Consider the following 20,597-nt stretch of genomic DNA (forward strand, 5'->3'; position numbering starts at 1 on the left):
ATTACCAGTTTGTGGCTCTCCCATTCGGGCTAGCCACTGCTCCAAGGATTTTCACAAAGGTACTCGGGTCCCTTCTAGCGGTTCTAAGACCAAGGGGCATTGCAGTGGCACCTTACTTGGACGACATTCTGATACAAGCGTCGTCTCTTTCAAAGGCAAAGGCTCACACAGACATCGTTCTGGCCTTTCTCAGATCTCACGGGTGGAAGGTAAACATAGAAAAAAGTTCCCTGTCTCCGTCGACAAGAGTTCCTTTCTTGGGGACAATAATAGATTCTTTAGAAATGAAGATTTTCCTGACAGATGTCAGAAAGTCAAAACTTCTAAACGCTTGTCAAGTTCTTCACTCTGTTCCATGACCTTCCATAGCTCAGTGCATGGAAGTAGAAGGGTTGATGGTTGCAGCAATGGACATAGTTCCTTTTGCGCGAATTCATCTAAGACCATTACAACTGTGCATGCTCAAACAGTGAAATGGGGACTATACAGACTTGTCTCCAGTGATTCAAGTAGATCAGAAGACCAGAGACTCACTCCGTTGGTGGCTAACCCAGGATCACCTGTCCCAGGGAAGGAGCTTCCGCAGACCAGAGTGGGTCATCGTCACGACCGACGCCAGTCTAGTGGGCTGGGGCGCGGTCTGGGACTCCCTGAAAGCTCAGGGTCTATGGTCTCGGGAAGAGTCTCTTCTCCCGATAAACATTCTGGAACTGAGAGCGATATTCAATACTCTCAGGGCTTGGCCTCAACTAGCAAAGGCCAGATTCATAAGATTCCAATCAGACAACATGATGACTGTTGCTTACATCAACCATCAGGGGGGAACAAGGAGTTCCCTGGCGATGAGAGAAGTGACCAAAATCATAAAATGGGCGGAGGATCACTCCTGCCACCTATCTGCGATCCACATCCCAGGAGTGAAAAAATGGGAGGCGGATTATCTGAGTCATCAGACTTTCCATCCGGGGGAGTGGGAACTCCACCCGGAGATATTTGCCCAGTTGCCCAGTTGACCCAATTATGGGGCATTCCAGACATGGATCTGATGGCGTCTCGTCAGAACTTCAAGGTTCCTTGCTACGGGTCCAGATCCAGGGATCCCAAGGCGACTCTAATGGATGCATTAGTAGCGCCTTGGGCCTTCAACCTAGCTTATGCGTTTCCACCGTTTCCTCTCGTTCCCAGACTGGTAGCCAGGATGAAACAGGAGAGGGCCTCGTGATTTTGATAGCTCCTGCGTGGCCACGCAGGACTTGGTATGCAGACCTGGTGAATATGTCATCGGCTCCACCATGGAAGCTACCTTTGAGTCAGGATCTTCTAGTACAAGGTCCATTCGAACATCCAAATCTAGTTTCTCTCCAGCTGACGGCTTGGAAATTGAACGCTTGATTTTATCTAAGCGTGGGTTTTCGGATTCTGTGATAGATACTCTGGTACAAGCCAGAAAACCTGTAACTAGAAAAATTTACCATAAAATATGGAAAAGATATATCTGTTGGTGTGAATCCAAGGGATTCTCATGGAGTAAGATTAAAATTCCTAGGATCCTTTCCTTTCTCCAAGTAGGTTTGGATAAGGGATTATCAGCAAGTTCTCTAAAAGGACAGATTTCTGCTTTATCTGTCTTGTTACACAAACGACTGGCAGCTGTGCCAGATGTTCAAGCTTTTGTTCAGGCTTTGGTCAGGATCAAGCCTGTTTACAGACCTTTGACTCTGTAAAGTTCTTTCAGTTCTTCAAGGGGTTCCGTTTGAACCTCTACATTCCATAGATATCAAGCTGTTATCTTGGAAAGTTCTGTTTTTGGTTGCTATTTCTTCTGCTAGAAGAGTTTCTGAGTTATCTGCTCTGCAGTGTAATCCGCCCTATCTGGTGTTCCATTCAGATAAGGTTGTTTTGCGTACTAAACCTGGTTTCCTTCCAAAGGTTGTTTCCAACAAGAATATTAACCAGGAAATAGTTGTGCCTTCTTTGTGTCCGAATCCAGTTTCAAAGAAGGAACGTTTGTTACATAATTTAGATGTAGTTCGTGCTTTAAAGTTCTATTTAGAAGCAACAAAGGATTTCAGACAAACGTCTTCTCTGTTTGTCGTTTATTCTGGCAAGAGGAGAGGTCAAAAAGCTACTGCTACCTCTCTTTCCTTTTGGCTGAAAAGCATCATCCGATTGGCTTACGAGACTGCCGGACGGCAGCCTCCCAAACGAATCACAGCTCACTCTACTAGGGCTGTGGCTTCCTCATGGGCCTTTAAGACCGAGGCTTCTGTTGATCAGATATGTAAGGCAGCGACTTGGTCTTCTCTGCACACTTTTGCCAAATTCTACAAATTTGATACTTTTGCTTCTTCGGAGGCTATTTTTTGGAGAAAGGTTTTGCAAGCCGTGGTGCCTTCTGTTTAGGTAACCTGATTGGCTCCCTCCCTTCATCCGTGTCCTAAAGCTTTGGTATTGGTTCCCACAAGTTATGGATGACGCCGTGGACCGGACACACCAATGTTGGAGAAAACATAATTTATGCTTACCTGATAAATTACTTTCTCCAACGGTGTGTCCGGTCCACGGCCCGCCCTGGTTTTTTAATCAGGTTTGATAAATTTCTTTCTTTAACTACAGTCACCACGGCACCCTATGGTTTCTCCTTTTTTTTCTCCTGTCCGTCAGTCGAATGACTGGGGGGGGGCGGAGCCTAGGAGGGACTATATGGACAGCTTTTGCTGTGCTCTTTGCCATTTCCTGTTGGGGAAGAGAATATTCCCACAAGTTATGGATGATTATCAGGTAAGCATAAATTCTGTTTTTAAGAGCAGAAAAAGAGCTGAATGCCCTTTTAAGGGTTAATGCCCATACAAATGACCCTTTAGGGGCAATGGTAACTTAGGCTTTTTATTTTGGGGGGTTGGTTGGGTGGGGTTTTTTATTGTTATTGTAATTTTTTGTATGTAAAAGAGCTGTTTAACTTAGGGCAATGCCCTACAAAAGGCCCTTTTAAGGGCTTTTGGTAGATTATTGTATGTTTGGGGGTGTTTTTATTGGGGGGGGGTTATTTTTATAGGGCTATTAGATTAGGTGTAATTGTTTTTATTTTTTGTAATTTTATTGTTTATTATTTTTTGTAATGTTAGATTTAATTTTTTTCGTTATATTAGTTTTTTTCTCTTGTAAGGTGTATCCAGTCCATGGATCATCCATTACTTGTGGGATATTCTCATTCCCAACAGGAAGTTGCAAGAGGACACCCACAGCAGAGCTGTCTATATAGCTCCTCCCCTAACTGTCATATCCAGTCATTCTCTTGCAACTCTCAACAAGCAGGGAGGGAGTAAGAGGGAAGTGGTGAAATGTAGCTGTTATTTTGCTTCAATCAAATGTTTATTATTTTTAAATGGTACCGGAGTTGTACTATTTTGTTCCAGGCAGAAAAATAGAAGAATCTGCCTGTGATTTCTATGATCTTAGCAGGTTGTAACTAAAATCCATTGCTGTTCTCACACATGACTGAAGAGAGAGATAACTTCAGCAGGGGAATGGCGTGCAGGTTATCCTGCTATGAGGTATGTGCAGTTAAGATTTTTCTAGAAGATGTGAATGCTAGAAAATGCTGCTGATACCAAATTTATGTAAGGTAAGCCTGAATACAGTGATTTAATAGCGACTGGTATCATGCTTACTTTCTGAGGTAATACTCTTTTATATTTGCAATATAAAATGTTTGCTGGGATGTTTAAACGTTTTTATATATACTTTGGTGATAAAACTTTATTGGGGCCTAGTTTTTTCCACATGGCTGGTTTAAATTTGCCTAGAAACAGTTTCCTGAGGCTTTCCACTGTGTTACTATGAGTGGGAGGGGCCTAATTTAGCGCTTTTTTTTGCGCAGTAACTTTTACAGACTGAGACATCCAGCTTCCTCCAGGAGTCCCCTGAATGCTATAGGACATCTCTAAAGGGCTCTTAGGCTTTCCAAAATCGTTTGTTGGGGAAGGTAGGCCAACAGCAAGGCTGTGGCAGTTGGTGTGACTGTTAAAAAACGTTTATATCGTTTTTTGATCTGTTTTTTGAACTAAGGGGTTAATCATCCATTTGCAAGTGGGTGCAATGCTCTTTTAACTTATTATACACATTATAAAAATTTCGTTTGATTTACTGCCTTTTTTCACTATTTTTCAAATTCTGACAAAATTTGTTTCTCTTAAAGGCACAGTACCGTTTCTTATATTTGCTTGTTAACTTGATTTAAAGTGTTTTCCAAGCTTGCTAGTCTCATTGCTAGTCTGTACAAACATGTCTGACATAGAGGAAACTCCTTGTTCATTATGTTTAAAAGCCATGGTGGAACCCCCTCTTAGAATGTGTACCAAATGTACTGATTTCACTTTAAGCAATAAAGATCATATTCTGTCTTTAAAAAAATTATCACCAGAGGAATCTGACGAGGGGGAAGTTATGCCGACTAACTCTCCCCACATGTCAGATCCTTTGACTCCCGCTCAAGGGACTCACGCTCAAATGGTGCCAAGTACATCCAGGGCGCCCATAGCGTTTACTTTACAAGACATGGTGGCAGTCATGGATAATACACTGTCGGCAGTATTAGCCAGACTACCTGAATTTAGAGGAAAGAGAGATAGCTCTGGAGTTAGACGAAATGCAGAGCATACTGACGCTTTAAGAGCTATGTCTGATACTACCTCACAATATGCAGAAGCTGAAGAAGGAGAGCTTCTTTCTGTGGGTGATGTTTCTGACTCAGGGAAGATGATGCAACCTGATTCTGATATTTCTACATTTAAATTTAAGCTTGAACACCTCCGCGTGTTACTCAGGGAGGTTTTAGCTGCTCTGAATGACTGTGATACAATTGCTGTGCCAGAGAAATTGTGTAGACTGGATAAATACTATGCAGTGCCGGTGTGCACTGATGTTTTTCCAATACCTAAAAGGTTTACAGAAATTATTACTAAGGAATGGGATAGACCAGGTGTGCCGTTCTCTCCCCCTCCTATTTTTAGAAAAATGTTTCCAATAGACGCCACCACACAGGACTTATGGCAGACAGTTCCTAAGGTGGAGGGAGCAGTTTCTACTCTAGCAAAGCATACTACTATCCCTGTCGAGGACAGTTGTGCTTTCTTAGATCCAATGGATAAAAAGTTAGAGGGTTACCTTATGAAAATGTTTATTCAACAAAGTTTTATCCTACAGCCCCTTGCATGCATTGCTCCTGTCACTGCTGCTGCTGCGTTCTGGTTTGAGTCTCTGGAAGAGGCTTTACAGGTAGCAACTCCATTGGATGGCATACTTGACAAGCTTAAAGCACTTAAGCTAGTCAATTATTTTGTTTCTGATGCCATTGTTCATTTGACTAAACTAACGGCTAAGAATTCTGGTTTTGCTATCCAGGCGCGCAGAGCGCTATGGCTTAAAACATGGTCAGCTGACGTTACTTCAAAGTCTAAGCTGCTTAACATTCCCTTCAAGGGGCAGACCCTATTCGGGCCTGGTTTGAAGGAGATTATTGCTGATATCACTGGAGGAAAAGGTCATGCCCTTCCTCAGGATAGGTCCAAATCAAGGGCCAAACAGTCTAATTTTCGTACCTTTCGAAACTTCAAGGCAAGTGCGGCATCAACTTCCTCTAATGCAAAACAAGAGGGAACTTTTGCTCAGTCCAAGACGGTCTGGAGACCTAACCAGGCCTGGAACAAAGGGAAGCAGGCCAAAAAGCCTGCTGCTGCCTCTAAGACAGCATGAAGGAACGGCCCCCTATCCGGTAACGGATCTAGTAGGGGGCAGACTTTCACTCTTCGCCCAGGCGTGGGCAAGAGATGTCCAGGATCCCTGGGCATTGGAAATTATATCCCAGGGATATCTTCTGGACTTCAAGGCTTCCCCCCCCCAAAAGGGAGATTTCACCTTTCACAATTATCTGCAAGCCAGATAAAGAGAGAGGCATTCTTACACTGTGTACAAGACCTAGTTATGGGAGTGATCCATCCAGTTCCAAAGGAGGAACAGGGACAGGGATTTTACTCAAATCTGTTTGTGGTTCCCAAAAAAGAGGGAACCTTCAGACCAATTTTGGATCTAAAGATCTTAAACAAATTCCTCAGAGTTTCATCATTCAAGATGGAGACTATTCGTACCATCCTACCTATGATCCAGGAGGGTCAATACATGACTACAGTGGATTTAAAGGATGCTTATCTTCACATTCCGATACACAAAGATCATCATCGGTTTCTCAGGTTTGCCTTCCTAGACAGGCATTACCAGTTTGTAGCTCTTCCCTTTGGGTTAGCTACAGCACCAAGAATTTTTACGAAGGTTCTGGGGTCGCTTCTGGCAGTCCTAAAGCCACCGGGCATAGCAGTGGCCCCTTATTTAGATGACATCCTTATTCAGGCGTCAAACTTCCAAATTGCCAAGTCTCATACGGACATAGTGTTGGCATTTCTGAGGTCGCATGGGTGGAAGGTGAACGAGGAAAAGAGTTCTCTATCCCCCCTCACAAGAGTTTCCTTCCTAGGGACTCTGATAGATTCTGTAGAAATGAAAATTTACCTGACGGAGTCCAGGTTATCAAAACTTCTAAATTCCTGCTGTGTTCTTTATTCCATTCCTCGCCCTTCGGTGGCTCAGTGCATGGAAGTAATCGGCTTAATGGTAGCGGCAATGGAGATAGTGCCGTTTGCATGCCTACATCTCAGACCGCTGCAACTCTGCATGCTCAGTCAGTGGAATGGGGATTACACAGATTTGTCCCCTCTACTAAATCTGGATCAAGAGACCAGGGATTCTCTTCTCTGGTGGCTATCTCGGGTCCATCTGTCCAAAGGTATGACCTTTCGCAGGCCAGATTGAACAATTGTAATGACAGATGCCAGCCTTCTAGGTTGGGGTGCAGTCTGGAACTCCCTGAAGGCTCAGGGATCGTGGACTCAGGAGGAGTCACTCCTTCCAATAAATATTCTGGAACTGAGAGCGATATTCAATGCTCTTCAGGCTTGGCCTCAGTTAGCAACTCTGAGGTTCATCAGATTTCAGTCGGACAACATCACGACTGTGGCTTACATCAACCATCAAGGGGGAACAAGGAGTTCCCTAGCGATGTTAGAAGTCTCAAAGATAATTCCCTGGGCAGAGATTCACTCTTGCCACCTATCAGCTATCCATATCCCAGGTGTAGAGAACTGGGAGGCGGATTTTCTAAGTCGTCAGACTTTTCATCCGGGGGAGTGGGAACTCCATCCAGAGGTGTTTGCACAATTGATTCATCGTTGGGGCAAACCAGAACTGGATCTCATGGCGTCTCGCCAGAACGCCAAGCTTCCTTGTTACGGATCCAGGTCCAGGGATCCCAAGGCGACGCTGATAGATGCTCTAGCAGCGCCCTGGTCTTTCAACCTGGCTTATGTGTTTCCACCGTTTCCTCGGCTCCCTCGTCTGATATCCAAGATCAAGCAGGAGAGAGCATCGGTGATCTTGATAGCGCCTGCGTGGCCACGCAGGACCTGGTATGCAGATCTAGTGGACATGTCATCCTCTCCACCTTGGTCTCTGCGTTAAGACAAGACCTTCTACTACAAGGTCCTTTCAATCATCCAAATCTAATTTCTCTGAGACTGACTGCCTGGAGATTGAACGCTTGATGTTATCAAAGAGTGGCTTCTCCGAGTCAGTCATTGATACCTTAATACAGGCACGAAAGCCTGTCACCAGGAAAATTTACCATAAGATATGGCGTAAATATCTTTATTGGTGTGAATCCAAGGGTTACTCATGGAGTAAGGTCAGGATTCCCAGGATATTATCCTTTCTACAAGAAGGTTTGGAAAAAGGATTGTCAGCTAGTTCCTTAAAGGGACAGATTTCTGCCCTGTCTATTCTTTTGCACAAGCGTCTGGCAGATGTTCCAGACGTTCAGGCATTTTGTCATTCTTTAGTTAGAATCAAGCCTGTGTTTAAACCTGTTGCTCCGCCATGGAGCTTAAATCTGGTTCTTAAAGTTCTTCAAGGAGTTCCGTTTGAACCTCTTCATTCCATAGATATCAAACTTTTATCTTGGAAAGTTCTGTTTTTGGTAGCTATTTCCTCGGCTCGTAGAGTCTTCGAGTTATCTGCCTTACAATGTGATTCTCCTTATCTGATCTTCCATGCGGATAAGGTAGTCCTGCATACCAAGCATGGGTTTTTACCTAAGGTGGTGTCTAATAAGAATATCAATCAAGAGATTGTTGTTCCATCTTTGTGTCCTAATCCTTCTTTAAAGAAAGAACGTCTATTACACAATCTGGACGTGGTTCGTGCTTTAAAGTTTTACTTACAAGCTACTAAAGATTTTCGTCAAACATCTGCTTTGTTTGTTGTCTACTCTAGACAGAGGAGAGGTCAAAAGGCTTCGGCAACCTCTCTTTCTTTTTGGCTAAGAAGCATAATCCGCTTAGCCTATGAGACTGCTGGCCAGCAGCCTCCAGAAAGGATTACAGCTCATTCTACTAGAGCTGTGGCTTCCACATGGGACTTTAAAAATGAGGCTTCTGTTGAACAGATTTGCAAGGCGGCGACTTGGTCTTCGCTTCATACTTTTTCAAAATTCTACAAGTTTGATACTTTTGCTTCTTCAGAGGCTATTTTTGGGAGAAAGGTTTTACAGGCAGTGGTACCTTCCGTTTAAGTACCTGCCTTGTCCCTCCCTTTATCCGTGTACTTTAGCTTTGGTATTGGTATCCCACAAGTAATGGATGATCCGTGGACTGGATACACCTTACAAGAGAAAACATAATTTATGCTTACCTGATAAATGTATTTCTCTTGTGGTGTATCCAGTCCACGGCCCGCCCTGTCATTTTAAGGCAGGTATTTTTTAACTTTAAACTACAGTCACCACTGCACCCTATGGTTTCTCCTTTCTCTGCTTGTTTTCGGTCGAATGACTGGATATGGCAGTTAGGGGAGGAGCTATATAGACAGCTCTGCTGTGGGTGTCCTCTTGCAACTTCCTGTTGGGAATGAGAATATCCCACAAGTAATGGATGATCCGTGGACAGGATACACCACAAGAGAAATAAATTTATCAGGTAAGCATAAATTATGTTTTTTTTAATTTGTAATTTAGGTTTTTATTTTTTTCGTTATATTAGGGTTTTTTTTTAATCATGTAATTTAGGTTTTTAAATTGGTATTTTTTTTTAAAAAAAATTTACAATATTTATTTTAGGTTAATTTATAGTTTAATCTTATTTTTTTTTTTATTTCACAGGTTAGGTTTTTTTTTTTTTTTTAAGATAGTTATATTGTAACTTTTAATTTAAAGTTAGAGGGGTATTAGGTTGAGGGGTTAATAGTTTAATTTAGTGTTTTGCGATGTTGGGGGCCGGCGGTTTAGAGGTTAATAGGTTTAGTTTATTAGTTACGATGTAGTGGGCTGGTGGTTTAGGGGTTAATAGCTTTATTTAGTGTTGGGGAGCGGTGGATTTGGCATTAATAGCTTTATTTAGTGATGTTGAAACCGTAACTTTCCCTTATAGGGATTGCGTTACGGTGATCTCCATTCTGCTACCGCAGGTGTTTTTTCTGACACTTTCTCCCCATTGATGTCTATGGGGGAAAGCGTGCACGAGCATGTAAACTCAGCCCTTGGCTTTTGTGTGGTATGAAGCTTATCGCACCATAGAAACAAGAAAAGGTTTTTCAGTAACTTGTAATAGCAGCGCTATGGAAAGTGCAATACCGCTCATTTTTTTGCGTTCATTACCCTATGACTGTGACATTGGAGGCAACATTTCTCAAGCAATAAAATATAACTTTTGACTTGCGATATGAGCACAAAAATAGAAGTGCTATTGATTGAGCTTGAGCGTTATTAACGCACCATAGCGCTAATATTTTTGCCCTCCACTTGTAATGTAGCACCTATGTTTACATACAATTTTATATATTTTTGGACTGTAAGAATATCTAAATGTACTTACTGCTCCTGAAAGTGAAAATAAATTAATTGGGGCCCCTTTTTTTAAAAGGTCAGACAAATTTGGTCTACTATGTCAGTGTTTCTCAACCGCGGTCCTCAAGTACCTCCAATAGGCCAGGTTTTCATTATAGCTAAACCAGTGCACAGGTGAAATAATCAGCTGATCAGTAACCATGGTAACTAACCTGCTCTCACCCATCAGCTGATTATTTGACCTGTGCACTGGTTCAGCTATAATGAAACCCTGGCCTGTTGGGGGTACTTGAGAACTGCGGTAGAGAAACAATGTACTTATGTCATTGTTTATCTACAAGCAATTTAGCACATGAATATTTACATCTTCTTCTTCAAAGTAAGTCAAGATTGTAGATGGTGAACCTATGGGATGACGATTGGTCTGCCTAGTCTTATGCTTGCCACCCCACAACACAAATCTTTTTCTAGGTTATACATATAAAGAGCTCCAAACTGTCCCAGATTTTGCAGAACCATCACAGCACTGTCCAACAATTTTACTGGTACACCACCTCTGGTCTACATGCATAATTTCATTGGCTGCAATAGTAATACTTAAAGGGATATGAAACCCAAATGTTCTCTTTCATGACTCAGATAGAGCATGCAATTTTTTTAAAAAACTTTCTAATTTACTTCTACTGTAATTTTTTCTTTTGGTAACTTTTGTTGAAAAGCAGGGACGTATGCTTAGGAGCAGGCCCCTTTCTGGAGCACTATATGGCAGCAGTTTTGCAAGAATGTTATCTATTTGCAAGAGCAGTAGTGGACAGCAATATTCGCTGCCATGTAGTGCTCCAGATATCTACATATGTATCTCTTCAACACAAAATATCATGGGAACAAAGCAAATTGGAAACTTTTTCAAAATGTCTGAATCACTATAGAACATGTTTAGGCTTCATATCCCTTTAATACATTATTTTTTTTTCGTATTAGTTTATGATGTATATTATCATTCAAGCTTAAAGGGCCACTGTGAGTGAATATTTTCTATGCCTGTTACTAACTAACTACCCCAAATACGCTTTTTATCAATAGCATCTCATTAACATATCTCTACCGTATATCAGAAATCTTGTCTGCAAATTTAATTGTTTTCCAAACCCACTCCGTGGGTATCCTTTGCTCTGTACCAATCCGTTTACAATACCTAGGTTTCAAAATGGCGCTTTAAACACAACGTTATTGGTTTAAGTATTTTGAACATGCAGTGCTGAAAATAGTGGGCAGGATAACGTGACATCATCGGCGAATAAAATATATAACTTTTAGAACGTTATGAAACTTCGTTTTGGAGAAAATATAGGTCAGTAGGTTTTAATTAATGTTTATTAACTTTAATATGTTAGTTGTTTAGCTTAAAAATTATAACAGAAAGTAATGCTTTAACTGATATATATTATGCATTTGTAAGAAAATGTAACTTTAATGTTTCTTTAATTAATGTCTCTTTATATATATTTACATATATATATATATATATATATATATATATATATATATATATATATATATATATATATATATATTTATATAAAAGGAATTATTATCAACATTTTGGGCACAAAGCTGAAGTTTATAGAGAGTAAAATAATCAGCAATCCTGCCTGATAACAGATCAGTCTTTGCAACTATATTTTCTTGAAATACACATTCCTAAATAACTGGAGGTAGAAGATATAAATCTCTGGGTTTACTTCTAACAGTAATTGTTCATGACATATGAGAGGTAGAATTAAGGTCAGACAGTCAGGATCGGGCACGGTCATAAAAAAAGTGAAACTTTTGACCCAAGTTTGGTCTCCTAATGTGAAGGAATAATTATTATCTTTTCCTCCGGAGTAATATGAATTAGTTTTAGAAAGGAAAAGTGACATTAAAGGGATATGAAACTCAAAAGTGTTCTTTTGTGATTCAGACAGAGCAAACCATTTAAAAAAAAGGTTCCAATTTACTTCTATTATCAAATTTGCTTTGTTCCCATGCTATTCTGTGTTGACGAGATACCTAGGTAGGCATCTAGATAACATTCTTGCAAAACTGCTGCCATTTAGTGCTCCAGAAATGGGCAGGCTACTGAGTTTATATCTCTGCTTTTCAACTAAAGATGCCAAGAGAACAAAGACAAATTTATAATAGAAATCAATTATAAAGTTGTTTAAAATTGCATAATCTATCCGAATCATGAAAGAAGAAAAAAAGGGTTTCATATCCATTTAAATTGTATTTTATTTAAAGGGACAGTCTACACCAGAATATTTGTTTTTTTAAAAGATAGATAATCCCTTTATTACCCATTCCCCAGTTTTGCATAACCAACACGGTTATAATAATACACTTTTAACCTCTGTGATTATCTTGTATCTAAACCTCTGCAAACTGCCCCTTTTTAAAGTTCTTTTGACAGACTTGCAGTCTAGCCAATAAGTGCCTGCTCCCAGATAACTTCTCGTGCACGAGCACAGTGTTATCTATATGAAATACGTGAACTAACACCCTCTAGTGGTGAAAAACTGTTAAAATGCAATCTGAAAGAGGTGGGCTTCAAGGTCTAAGAAATTAGCATATGAACCTCCTAGGTTAAGCTTTCAACTAAGAATACCAAGAGAACAAAGCAAAATTGGTGATAAAAGTAAATTGGAAAATTGTTTAAAATTACATGCTCTATCTGAATCATGAAAGTTTATTTTGGCCTAGACTGTCCCTTTAAAGCAAAAAAAAAAAAAAAAAGTTATTTGAGGATTTACCATAACTAATTTTAAGTCATGAAGGAATGATATGATGCAAGAAGTCATTGCAAGATTACCTTGTAAACATTCATAAAGCAACTTGCAGATTGATTAGAAGCAGAGCTATGATTGTGAGATCAAATTGAAACTGAAAAATGTGTTGAAGTGTGATGAAGATAAATGTAGCGTTAAATGTGATTTTGTTATAGGCTGGAGTAGATTAAATTGCACAGGGAACATGATATATCCCTTTGTCATGCTGAATTACAAGTATACTTCTTTTTAAAAAGAAATGAATACTCTTGGTAATTGTCAGCCTTTCTTTTTATACAAAGGGGATTGATGGTATATTGTTAAAGGGATATGAAATCTTTTGTGATTCAGACACAGTATATCAATTTTATTTTAAAGTTTCTAATTTACTTCTATTATCAAATTTGCTTTGTTACCATGATATTCTGTGTTGAAGCAATACCTAGGTAGGCATCTGGAGCACTATATAGCAGGAAATAGTGCTGCCATATTGTGCTCTTGCAAATGGATAACGTTCTTGCAAAACTGCTGTCATTTAGTGCTCTAGAAATGAGCTTACATCGTTGCGTTTCAACAAAAGATAATAAGAGAACGAAGAAAATTATATAAAAGAAGTATATTAGAAACTTGTTTAAAATTGCATGCTGGGCGTCAAAGTGCACGGCAGACCACAACACTTGGCCCTGTACGCCGATGACATGCTACTATTTGTTGAGGACCCGGCCGAGCATGTCCCTAAAATCCTTCGGATTATTCAAAACTTTGGTAGCTTTTCCGGCTATAAGATCAACACAGGGAAGTCGGAAATACTGTGGCTCAACAAGCACTCAACCAGCAGAGAGACCTATCCCTTTACGGAGGTTGGGAATGGTCTAACCTATCTAGGAATCCAACTGCATAGAAACCCATACCACTTATATGATTTGAATCTTTCAAATCATTGTGCCAACCTATGTAAACAATTGCAGCAGTGGAGCTAATTGCCACTATCAATCATGGGACGAATCAGTCTCGTCAAAATGGTCACGCTGCCGAGGCTGCTTTACCCCATGCTTATGCTGCCTTTCCTACTGAACAAGAGAGATCTGAACTCCTTGAATATGGCAGTCAAAAAATTTGTGTGGAAAGGGGGGAAACCACGCATAGCTGCTACACACCTGCAGCAAACATACAATTCTGGGGGCTTTGGACTGCCAAATTTCAGAATGTATAACTGGGCGGCTCTGATCAGGGTGGTCCTTGACTGGCAACTGGATACTTCCCACTTCTGTGACAGTTAATTAGAAAAGGCTGTACTGAAACCTATAGACTTAGCATACCTGCCGCATCTAAAGGCAGTTGACACACCCCCACTCATTAAATCCTCTATCCTTTATAAGGGGCCACTGACAGCCTGGCGTATGGCTCATAAATACTTGGGGTCCCGATCCCCCTCAGCCAAACTACTGCCCATAGTGGGCAATCTTGACTTCTCAGCGGGCATAGACACCCTACCCTTCCGTCAGTGGAGGGATAGGGGAATAAAGACAATTGGAGATCTATTGAACCCCCTGACACACTCGGTTAAGACCTTTGCGGACTTGAGAACGAGTTATGATCTCCCCAACACGCAATTCTATGCCTATCTTCAAATTCGCCATTATATTGACGATCTTAAACAAAAAGACCCACACTTCTGGAGCACTCCAGTCTTTGCTATTACACAAACTTTATTTAAATTGGGGAATTTCTCTATATCCAGTATATATAAGACACTGATGCATAAATCGGTGACTACCTGTCAGAGCATCACCTTAGATAAATGGAAGGCAAGAGGAGTGAATGACGTTGCCAACATAGACGTCCAGAAAAGTCTGGAGCTAACTAAGAAGGCAACACTCAGCATGCCCCTACGGGAGTCGCAAGTCAGAATGTTACATTTCGACTACATTACTCCTAACAGGATCTCCTAATGGAACCCACACCTGCCAAACAGATGTGGCAAGTGTGGAGCCCCGGCTCCAGATGTCCCACACTATTTTTATTTCTGCCCTCTGGTGAGACAGTTCTGGGCCAGATTGCAATACTGGCTTAGACACTTATTAGATATCTCAATTGATCTACAATTAGATCAGATATGCTTGTTTAGATGGCGTGATGTTCCTCACAAATACCACGCACTGCTGACACTAACGACGCTACTCGCCAGACACTGCATACTATGCTTATGGACAGTTAGAAAATCACCAACTATGGGACAATTTAAACGCAAACTATTTAAACATTTATTCACAGAGCAATTTGACGTCAGGTTGGACACAGACCATAGACTACGACCTTTTCTAATAAAATGGGGACCATTTTTGAAAAAACAAACCCCCACAATACAAAGGCAGATACTTGGCCCATTCTCCCAGACGGAAACTCTCCTAGAGGCATCCCTAAGAGGAGAATGCACAGCATTATATGACAAAGACGCGGCTGCGGTAGATGACAGACAGGGTGAGATCCTAATCTCACAAATAATATAAATCGGAAATTAAGACACAGGCTGGGGGGGGTGGGGGGAGAGAGAGACCCTCGGGGAGCAATACCTTTTTTTTTTTTTTTTCCCTTCTCCCCCCCCAACTCTGGGGTTTCGTGCCAAACTCCACGGTACACTTGGAATCATCTACGGGCGAGGTTATGTGTTAAAGTAATGTGTTAAGTTATAAATGTATAAAGGAAAATAAAACAAAAATAAGAGAGTTGAAGGAGAGAGGAACGACAAAACTCTGATAACTATCAGCATCTAAACTCTATACAGAAATAAGCTACAAGAAAACCAAATGTAATATTGTCAAACCAAATATACCAACCTATGTATGAGGCATTTGATATGTTATGTGTATATTTAAAGGCTAATTGTAACTGTATCTGACCTCCTTTTCTCTCTAATAAAAAGAATTAAAAAAAAAATAAATTGCATGCTATATCTGAATCATGAAAGATCATTTTTGGGTTTCATATCCCTTTAAGTGGAGAGGTTCGATGTATTTACAGATCTTGCATATTTCCAGCTTCTCTGAAATCATGAAAGTGTATTAATTAAATATATGAGTGTAGAAAATGCTGCTCATTAAAATTATTGATCATAATTTTATTTCCAAATCCACGTTTTCACATGGTGGCACAAGGAACTGTTTTGTTCATGTCATTATTTAACTAGACAAGAATGTGATCTTAAAGGGATGATAAAGTAAAACTTTTTTTTTTATTATTCGGATGGAGCATGCAATTTTAAACAGCTTTCCAGTTTACTTCTATTGCTTAATTTATTTTGTCCTCTTGGTATCCTTTGTTGAAAGGAATACCTAGGTAGGCTCAGGTGCACCAATGCACTACTGGGCGTTATCTGCTTATTATTGACTGCATATATGCCTGTTGTCATTGTCTAACCAGATCTGTTCTTTTAGATCACTGGTTTTCAAACCTGTCCTCAGACCTCCCTAACAGGCAATATTTAGAGGATATCTGAACTAGAGCATAGGTGAAATAATGAGCTGTTTTGTAAACCTGGTTATTTTACCTGCTCTCATCCAAGGTTATCCTGAAAACCTGTCCTGTTGGGGAGGCCTGAGGACAGGTTTAAAAAACAGTAATCTCGCTCTTTTAGCGCATTGATGCTTTTCAGTAAATTACATTATACACAGTATTAATGATTGCACTTCTATTTTACTTTAGGCATACATATATGAGATTGGCTCCAGTACTTATATGCAGAAACTCCCAGGGCATAGCGAATCCGTCATATGCGTAGCATTCAATCCTTCTTTGTCACAGGTAAGAAAATGCAGAAAAACCTTTCTACAGGAATGTAATATTATAAAATCATCAAAAGATATGCTGAAATATTTTTTGTTTAAAAGTTCTATTTCTATAGTAATACTTTTTTTTCATGTCAATGTCCACCATTTGCGCATCCATTGGTATAAAAAGGCAGATAATCGGTTATTATTTTATAAAGCATTTGGAGAAGTACTGATGTAAAAATAGAGAAGTTGACATTAAGGGGTCGATTTATCAAATGCTTCGCCTGCCTTCACCCCTCTACCCCTGCAGATTCTCTTGTGAGAATCAAGCAGAGGTCATCATACAACTGTTTCCCTAACCACTTCTCCACCTCTTAGGTGGAGAATTTCAATCTCCCCGGTCTCGTCCAACCGAGGAGATTGACAGCTCCTGCTCGAGCGTGATTGGCTGCGCACAGGCAGCGTGGCACAAGAGCAAAAAATAGCGCAAAATTTGCTGGCAAATTATTTTCTTCACAAATATTTTAAATGTATACACACTATCTATCTATCTATCTATCTATCTATCTATCTATCTATCTATCTATCTATCTTTTTCTCTCCCTCTGTCTATCATCTCTCTATATTTATCAGTTTTAATAATTTTTTGCTTCTTTGTTTCTTACTGAGGGCTAGATTACAAGTGAAGCATAAACTTTGCTAGAAGTAAGGTTTTTGCACGCTTTGGGTAGCACGGGTATAATAAGTTGAAAGTAAAAAGTTTGCACGTGAGAGATCGAAATCCGATGTGCGCTAACTTCAGGACTACGGATATTGCAACCTCATAGACTTCAACTGAGAGCATAGAAGAAAAAACTTAACACATATCGCTCGCACATTAACCAGACAGGAGTTATTAATATTTCACATTCCAATGTTCTTCACATACAGGAATATAATTTTTATTATAAATACATTTTTATATATATATATATATATATATATCTGTATATACCTGTATATCTATTCCTGTAGATATATACATACATATTTAATAATAAAAATTCTATGTGAAGAACAAAAGGATGTATAATATGCATTATGTTTTGGGTTTCGCACTTTAGGTCTAACGCGGTGTCGGGTTAGCACACATGAAAACTTAGACGTAAAGCGTGAAACCCAAAGCGCGTTACATATATTTTGTTTCGGCACATATATATATTATAGCCCTTTGCAATCAAATACATGGACATATACCTTTGAACCCTTCATAACATTTTTTTAATAATATTTATGTGTAGATAGTGTTTATATGAGTGTAACAGTATATTTTAGTTAAATTCTTTTTATTGAGGTGAATCAACGAACATCCAACATCCAAAATATACATCACATAGAGTGTTAAGACAATTAGGATATCGTGAGGCAACAAAGATCCAATCAAAGATCCAACAAAGTTTTTTAATACAGATTACGAACAGGGGGAAAGAACTAGTTATAATCAATAAAATAAGGCGAGGGAGAAAGGGGGAGGAGGGGGGTTGGGAGGTTGTCCAGCCTCGGGATTATGATAGTCTTCAGGGGTGTACACTAGGTGTTTATGTTAACTCTATTTTGATCTCTACTTTTTATTGTATTCGTCCCATATCGTTTGTATAGCTATAAAAGTATCAGTGTTACTTCTCTTATAAGCGAAATATTCTTCCAGCTCTAGTAGTTCGGTTACCTTGGCCCTCCACATACCCAGGGTGGGAACATCTCTTGCTTTCCAGTTTTTAGCAATCAGGACCTTCACACTATTAGTAAATATTCGGAACAACGGAAGAAAAGATTTAAAGGGAAGCTTGACGGACCCGTTAAGTAACCAAATGAGAGGGTCAGGTGGTAAGGTCACCTGTAATATCTTTCCAACCTCATCTATTATCTCATACCAGAAGTGGTTTAATTATGAGCACCACCACCACATGTGTCCCATGCCGCTCCCCACATGGCCACATCTCCAGCATTTGTTATTGGTACTAGGGTATAACCGGTGGAGTTTCCTCGGGGTTAAATACCAGCAGTGTAGTATTTTATAATTGGTTTCTATTATAGATGCTGAAGTGGAGGACTTCTTGATATTGATAAATATGTTAGAAGCCACTTGTGGTAGAATAATTATGCCCAGCTCCCTTTCCCACATCTCTATAGAGTAGGGTAAGTTGCCCGGAGAGGGTTGGGTTAAGATTTTATATATAGCAGATAGGGAATGTTTGATTGGTGACGTTAGGAGGTAGAGTTTCTCAATGTTAGTTGGGGGGCGGGTCATGTTACTTGTATGTTTATGTGTAGTTATATAATTGTGGAGTCTCCTGTATGAAAACCAGTTGCGTGCCCACTCAAACCCCTTGTCTATCAACTGTGTTTGAGTGCATATGGAGTCGTTGGTGACAACGTTATGCAATAGTATATCATCCTCAGGCGAGGCACTGGTCAGTGGTGTTTGTAGTAAGTTTATGGAGAAGTCAGAATTGTATCTAAGAGAAGTCATGGGACTAGGGTTAGAAGACAGACAAGGATGGTGGCATGAGGTAACACTCCACTGTGTGAGAGTCTCCTTTGTGATGGGATTTATTAATGTTTTAGTTTTCTCATGGAAGTTAGGGCTCCAACATATAGAAGCTAGTGGTAGGTCGGGATTTAGTTGGCCCTCAAGTCGGACCCATCTCCTCTGCTCACCGCCCACTCTCCAGTCCAAGATTCTTTGGAGATGGATGGACATTCTGTATCTCTCCAAATCGGGCAAACCCAGCCCACCGTGTTCCCGCGGTAGCATCATGGTGTTTTTATTTATTCTAGGTGGTTTTTTTCTCCACACGAAAGAGTTAATTACATTTTGTATATGGTTAAGGTATTTAGGGGGCAGAGGCACCGGAACCGCACCCATGATGTAGAGTAACCTTGGGAAAATATTCATTTTTATGGTGTTGATTCTGCCCCACCAAGAGAGCTTTTTTGACCCCCAGGAGGAGAGATCACGCATTATTGCTGTTCTAATAGGGATGAAATTAGAGTGTAACAGTATATTTTAATGTATTTATGTTGTGTTTGGTGCAACATTTTTGTCCCTAACCCTTTACACAAGGTCTTTAGTTGCATTAACCTGACGGGTGTTAAATTTGATTGCGCTCTAGTGCTCGCATTTACTTTCAACTTGAAATACGAGCGCAAATTAACCCGCCCACGGTGGTCTTATATCATATCATATCATATAATCATATCATATAATCCCTAACTGATTTATTTCAGCACCTCAGGTTGTTCTGAGTTAATAAATGATTTGAAGTAGCATATGTGCTTACCTATTGATGGCTGGCTTATGAAATGTGTATAACATTTACTCTAATTAACTGTCTATTCAGATGACAATTTTACAAGTATGTTATAGAGATAATTTTACATAACTGTTAAAGGGACAATCTAGTCAAAATTAAACTTTCATGATTCAGATAGGGCATATAATTTTTCAATTTACTTTTATCATCAAATTTGCTTTGTTCTCTTGGTATTCTTAGTTCAAAGCTAACCCTTGTCATGCTTATATGCTAATGTGAAGCCCTTGAAGGCCACCTCTTATCTGAATGCATTTTGACAGTTTTTCACAGCTAGAGGGCATTAGTTCACATGTGCCATATAGAGTTACCTAGGAGTCAGCACTGATTGGCTAAAATGCAAGTCTGTCAAAAGAACTGAAATAAGGGGGCAGTCTGCAGAGACTTAGATACAAGGAAATCACAGAGGTAAAAAGTGTATTAATATAACTGTGTTGGTTATGAAAAACTGTAGAATGGGTAATAAAGGGATTATCTATCTTTTTTTTTATTTTGTTGAAGTTTGAGTTCAGGTTTACACTTATGCTGTTACAGGATAAGAACATAATACATGGAACTGTGCATTATTAATCATTTACGTAATGACAACCAATGAACAGAGATTCAAATATAATGGAGAAAACAAGACTAACAATAACATTTGTACGGTATAAATCGAAATTAACCATAAGTCAGTTTGTCGCTCTTATCCTGTCTGAGTACATAACTCAACACTTCAAGGGTT

At 39.9% G+C, this 20,597-nt stretch overlaps 1 protein-coding gene across 1 annotated transcript in view; it reads left to right on the top strand.

The window, feature by feature from the left end:
- Positions 1 to 20,597, top strand: part of WDR27 (WD repeat domain 27) — an 896,914-nt gene that overhangs the window by 543,972 nt on the left and 332,345 nt on the right. Inside the window, 1 exon segment of the mRNA XM_053712226.1 lies at positions 16,456 to 16,554. Within this exon segment, the coding sequence (XP_053568201.1) occupies positions 16,456 to 16,554 (99 nt within the window).

Source organism: Bombina bombina, chromosome 4 (assembly GCF_027579735.1).
Source record: "Bombina bombina isolate aBomBom1 chromosome 4, aBomBom1.pri, whole genome shotgun sequence".
NCBI lineage: Eukaryota > Metazoa > Chordata > Amphibia > Anura > Bombinatoridae > Bombina > Bombina bombina.